The sequence below is a fragment of the Cetorhinus maximus genome, chromosome 8 (genome assembly GCF_964194155.1).
Source record: "Cetorhinus maximus chromosome 8, sCetMax3.hap1.1, whole genome shotgun sequence".
NCBI classification, from domain to species: Eukaryota; Metazoa; Chordata; class Chondrichthyes; order Lamniformes; family Cetorhinidae; genus Cetorhinus; species Cetorhinus maximus.
Genome location: NC_135886.1, coordinates 13,021,732 through 13,027,731, shown reverse-complemented (window position 1 = coordinate 13,027,731; position 6,000 = coordinate 13,021,732). Strand labels below are relative to the sequence as shown.

Sequence of the window (6,000 nt, the reverse complement as noted above, 5' to 3'; positions counted from 1 at the left end):
CTTGCATTCATACAGCGCTTTTAACATGGTAAAATATCCCAAGGCATGAACAATCCCACCCAACTGAATGGTGAGGGAGAGGCGTCAGAGATGGATGGTGTGATCAACCATGTCAAAGGTTGTACACAGGTCAGGAAGGATGAGGAGGGATCATTCTCTATGGTCAGAGTCACGTAGAATGTCAATCATGATTTTGATAAGAGCCAATTCTGTGGCAGGTGAGGAAACAACTAGAGTTCAGAGCCACAGATCTTTGCCCAACAAGTCTGATCAGAGAGCAATTTTAACTTAACAAGCTGGGTGAGAAATCGACAGCAATAAATTTAAAACACAAGGCATTCTCTTTATCGACATGAACGTGTATTAACTCTGAATTTGTACAGTTATTATACAATCTAACCGGGGGGATTACAGAAGGTCACAAGATCTGGTTAATTTTCACTACTCAATCTTGTCTACAGAGTCACCAGGAGCCAATCAGGAGGCCCATTATAAAAACGCAGAAGAGGCATTGCTGCAATATCAGTAATGGAGCAATTGGATGAGGGAGTGAGGACATCAGATCCAGAAACAGCAGTGATCCCAGAAACCGTGTGACAGTAAAACCAGTCTTACTGTTGGTGAGTAAAGCCTTCTGAGGAAGAAGATGGATTGGACCCCAGTCAGGTGCAGCAACAGGCAATTCTCAAGTCACTTTAACACCTGTGCAATGATGCTGGCCATCTACTCAACTCCCACAAGATATCTTGGCTTTCAAACATTACTACTTGCTGTCACATTCACCCATCCTGTGGATTTAGGAAATATTACAGTTCAGTCACACTGTCTGCCATGGTTATCAATGGCTGCTCCAGAGTATTGCCTGCCTCAAGCAGCTCAAAACAAAAGGACTGTGTTTTGCTGGCTGAATTGGATGGAAAGAGGCAAAAATCCAAGCTTTTGTTGGAATAAGTCAGGTAAACTTCTTCTTTACTTTTGAAGGTGACTTAACATCTTGAATACCACAGCTCTTATTCATACTGAGATGCCTTGAAGAAGTTGCTGGGCTGGGCAATTGGACAGGGGAGCATTGTCCCTTTATGACAAAGGTGGAGAGGAGGGGTGTCCCTCTTGAGTCAGGCTTCAGTGCGCTGGAAGGAAGTTGAACTTTCAGCGCAAGCAATGTCCATTCCCCTGGCATGTGTCACTAAGAGGAGTACATCGCAGCCTTTATCCTCTTCAGCGTCCCAGTGTTCACCCATCAATAGAATCCCTCCGATGCATCCTTTTCTCCCGTGTAGTGTCTCAGGTGCCCTCATTATATCTGATGTTCCTTTGGGAGCTGAGGCGATTCCCATTCGGACAAAAGCAGCTGCTTGGGAACAAACTATAAGTCAGGTTAACCGGTCCAATCTGTGGAGCCCTCAGTTGAAAGATGGAACACTTTTCAGCTTTTAAAAAATAAAACACTGCCTCCTGTATTCCCAAAGGACTATCGAGTGACCTGGAATACAACAAGAGTGAACAGATAAATCAATGGGATACAGTAGCTAATCACTATGAAGCAGTCCGATATGCTATGGGCTCCAGCTCTAACCCTCTGGCCCACAAGTTCTAGTTGAGCTGGTAACATCATCATCACAATTCATCTAACTGGTTTGAATCAAGAAGTCCCATGTGCTAAATGTCTAAGAGCCACTGCCCCATCTACCAGTTCAAACACTTCTACAGAATATCTTACTAACAAGGGTCACACATCAATGCTACACGGAATTACAAAGAACTTACAACACAGAAACAGGCCTTTCAGCCCAATTGTTCTAGGCCAGCGTTTAGGCTCCACATGAGCCTCCTCCCATCCTACTTCGCCTCACCCTATCAATATTCCTTTCTCCCTCATGTGTTTATCCAACTTCCCCTTAAATACATTTTTGTTATTTGCCTCAACCATCAATGTGATAGTAAGTTCCACATTCTCAGCACTCTTTGGGTGAAGTCGTTTCTCCTGAATTCCTTATAGGAATTAATTGGAGCTTTATAACATTTATGACTCATATTTTTGGATCCTCCTACAATTGGAAACATCTTCCCTATGAATATCCTATCAAAACTTTTCATAATTTTAAACACCTCTATTGAGTCACCCCTCGGTCTTCTCTCTTCTAAAGGTAAGTAGTTCGACTGTCCATGGCTAAAAAAAGGGGACAAAGTTTGATAATACACTAATTTTATTTCTCACATCCATTAACTCCGCTCATTATCAAATAACTGTTCATCTCCCTCTTGAACTCACCAACAGTTTCCCCAAATCGTTCCCCTTTAAGAAGGTGAGAGATTCAAGCTCCAGTACAAGGTTTGAGTACATAACCCAGGCTGACCCTTCAATGCAGTGCTGAGGGAGCATTGCACTGTCAGAAGTCTCAAATAAGATGTTAAACCAAGGCCCATTCTGCCAATCTAGTGAACATTAAAGATCCCAGGGCACTATTGTGAAGATGAGTAAGGAGATTATCATTTGCATCCCAGTCAGAATTTATTCCTTTACCCTACTACAGTAAACAGATTCATACAAACATACATACGAACATACGAACAAGGAGCAGGATTAGGCTATTGAGCCCCTCGAGCCTGCTCCCCCATGGCTCATCTGATAGTAACCTGAAATCTACATCCCACCTACCTTGATAACATATCACCCCCTTGCTTACCAAGAATCTATCCACCTCTGCCTTAAAAATATTCAAAGACTCTGCTTCCATCGCCTTTTCAGGAAGAGAGTTCCAAAGTCTCATGACACTCTGAGAGGAAATATTTCACTTCAACTCCGTTTTAAATGGGCGACCCCTTGTTTTAAAACAGTGACCCCTGGTTCTAGATTTTCCCACAAGAGGAAACATCCTCTCCACATCCACCCTGTCAAGACCCCTCAGGATCTTATATGTTTCAATCAAGTCACCTCTCACTCTTCTAAACTCCAGTGGATACAAGCCTAGTCTGTCCAACCTTTCCTCATAAGATAAACCATCCATTCCAGGTATTAGTCTGGTAAACCTTCTCTGAGCTGCTTCCAATGCATTTACATCATTCCTTAAATAAGGTGACCAATACTGTACACAGTACTCCAAATGTGGTCTTACAAGTGCCCTGCACAACTGAAGCATAACCTCCCTACTTTTGTAATCAATTCCCCTCACACTAAATAATAACATTCTATTAGCTTTCCTAATTACTTGCTGTACCTGCATACTAGCCTTTTGTGATTCATTCACTAGGATGCCCAGATCCCTCTGCATCTCAGAGCTCTGCAATCTCTCAACATTTAGATAATATGCTTCTCTTTTATTCTTCCTGCCAAAATGGACAATTCATTGATCATGTACCTCATTGCTGGTTGTGGGACCTTGCTGTGTGCAAATTGGTTGCCGCGTTCTCTACAACAGGTGACCAAACTACCGAAAAGCACTCCATTGGTTGAGAAGCACTTTGGGACATCCTGAGGTTGTGGAAGGCGCTCTATAAATCCAAGGTCCTTCTTAGTGAGTTTGAATGAAGAGTACCTCCACAGACACAAACTAACTGAATGGTTTAGCCATGCTACTGATTCTCAACCCAAAAGGTGCACACGGGATTGCAAATTACTCTTCAGTCGGTAACCACAGGACACAGATAAGATAATTGTCAAAAGGACCAGAAGCAACTCGAGGGAAAACCATGTTACACAGCGAGTTGTTGTGATCTGGAATCTGGAAGGGGGGGGGAAGGTATAATGGGACATTCTTCCAAAAAACTGGCACAGGAATGAGGGGCCGAATGGCCTCCTTGTGTGCTGTCTGATTCTATATCAGTGAAAATGGTAGACGATTGGCATGCTCGCATAAAAAAACACTTTGGATCTGGCATGGAAATTGTCTGTGATCTTATTTAATGCCATTAGCAGTTGTTCTGTTGCTATTTGGTTACATCAAAGAGCTGAAAGATTGAAAAGCTTGACCTTCGCATTGTCTTTCAGCCCATCTTTTGCTTTGGTCCTGTACAACACCAATGTATTTCTCCTGATTTAAAGCTGTACAATGCAACAAACACCTTCAATTCCTCCCAGCAAGAAATAAAACAATTTGCATTTATGTAAATATCCCAAAGCATGTCATGAAAGCATAAGTTAAACAAAGTTTGACACCAAGCCACATAACAAGACATTAGGACAGGTGACCAAAAGTTTGGTCAAAGTGGTAGGTTTTAAAGGAGCATCTTAAAGGAGGAAAGAGGCAGAGAGGTTTGGGGAGGGAATTCCTAAGTTTAGGGTCCAGCCAGCTAACGGTACAACAGACAATGCTGAAGCGATTAAAATCTGGGATGAGCAAGAGGCTAGAATTGGAGGAGCACAGAGATCTCAGAGAGCTGGACAAGGCTCCAGAGGTAGGGAGAGGTGCGACCATGAAGTGATTTGTAAACAAGGGTGAGAATTTTAGAATTGAGGTGTTGCCAGGACTGAAAACCAGAGCGGATCAGCGAGTGCAGGGGGTGATGGCTGAATGGGGTTTGGTACACAGAGATCTCAGAGGGTTGTATGGCTGGAGGAGATTACAGAGATAGGGCTGGATTTTGTTCTCACAATGAAGGTCCCGCCAACAGACCCAAAACCAGAGGGTGATTCCGCTTTGCAAGTCTGCAGCACCCTCCACCACACATTGTCCATTGCATACGATCAATTGATTGCCGCTGGGGTGGACGCACGTATTAAGGATGGAAGTCACAATTACTAGGGAAGCGGTACCGAGCAAACTGATGGAGCTGCGGGCTGACAAGTCTCCGGGTCCTGATAGACTTCATCCTAGGGTCTTAAAAGAGGTGGCTAATGAGGCAGTAGATGTGTTGGTGTTAATTTTCCAAAATTCCCTAGACTCTGGAAAGCTTCCATCAGACTCTATTTAAGAAGGAAGGGAGGCAGAAAACTATAGGCCAGTTAGCTTGACGTCTGTCGTGGGGAAGGTGTTAGAATTGATCATTAAGGAGGTTATAGCTGGGCACATAGAAAGCCTCAAGGTAATCAGGAAGAGTCAGCACGGTTTTGTGAAAAGGAAATCACGATTAACCAATTTGTCGGAGTTTTTTGAAGGAGTAACATGCACTGTGGATAAAGGGGAGCCTGTAGACGTGCTGTAGTTGGATTTCTAGAAGGCATTTAATAAGGTGCCACATCAAAGGTTATTGCAGAAAATAAAAACTCATGGATTAGGGGGTAATATATTAGCATGGATAGAAGATTAGCTGGATGGCAAAAAACAAAGAGTATGCATAAATGGGTCTTTTTCTGACTGGCAGAATGTTACAAGTGGAGTCCAACAGGGGTCTATGCTGGGGCCTCAACATTTCACAATTTACTACTTAGATGACCTAGATGAGGGGAGCGAGGGCATGGTAGCTAAATTTTCAGATGACACAAAGATAGGTAGGAAAATATGTTATGAAGAGGAAATGAGAGGACATAGGGAGGTTGCAGACAGATATAGATAGGTTGACTGAGAGGGCAAAGATCTGGCAAATGGAGTATAATGTGGGAAAATGTGAAATTGTTCACTTTGGCATGAGGAATAAAAAAGCAGAGTATCACTTAAATGGAGAATGGCTGCAGAATTCCGAGGTGCAGAGGGGTCTAGGTGTTCCAGTACATAAGTCATAAAAAGTTAGTATGCAGGTACAGCAAGTAATTAAGAAGGCAAATGTAATCCTATCCTTTATTACAAAAGGAGTTGAACATAAGAATAGGGATGTTATGCTTCAGTTATGCAGGTCATTGGTGAGACCGCATCTCAAGTATTGTGGGCTGTTTTGGTCTCCTTATTTAAGGAAGGATGTAAATGTGTTGGAGGCAGTTCAGTGGAGGTTTACCAGATTGATACCTGGAATGAGCAGGTTGCCTTATGAGGAAAGGTTAGACAGACTGTGCTTGTTTCCACTAGAGTTCAGAAGAGTGAGGGGTGCTTTGATTGAGGTATATAAGATCCTGAACAGTGTTGACAA

General features: G+C 43.0%; 1 protein-coding gene across 2 annotated transcripts in view; it reads right to left on the bottom strand.

Moving 5' to 3' along the window:
• Positions 1–344: 344 nt before the first annotated feature.
• tafa3b (TAFA chemokine like family member 3b) overlaps positions 345–6,000 on the bottom strand; it is an 88,040-nt gene continuing 82,384 nt past the window's right edge. The window contains exon 5 of one of the 2 annotated variants that reach the window (XM_078546458.1): positions 345–1,483. In XM_078546458.1, the coding sequence (XP_078402584.1) occupies positions 1,472–1,483 (12 nt within the window). In that variant the 3' untranslated portion in view covers positions 345–1,471. The remainder of the gene's footprint in view (positions 1,484–6,000) is intronic. The other variant, XM_078546457.1, reaches the window with a different exon arrangement.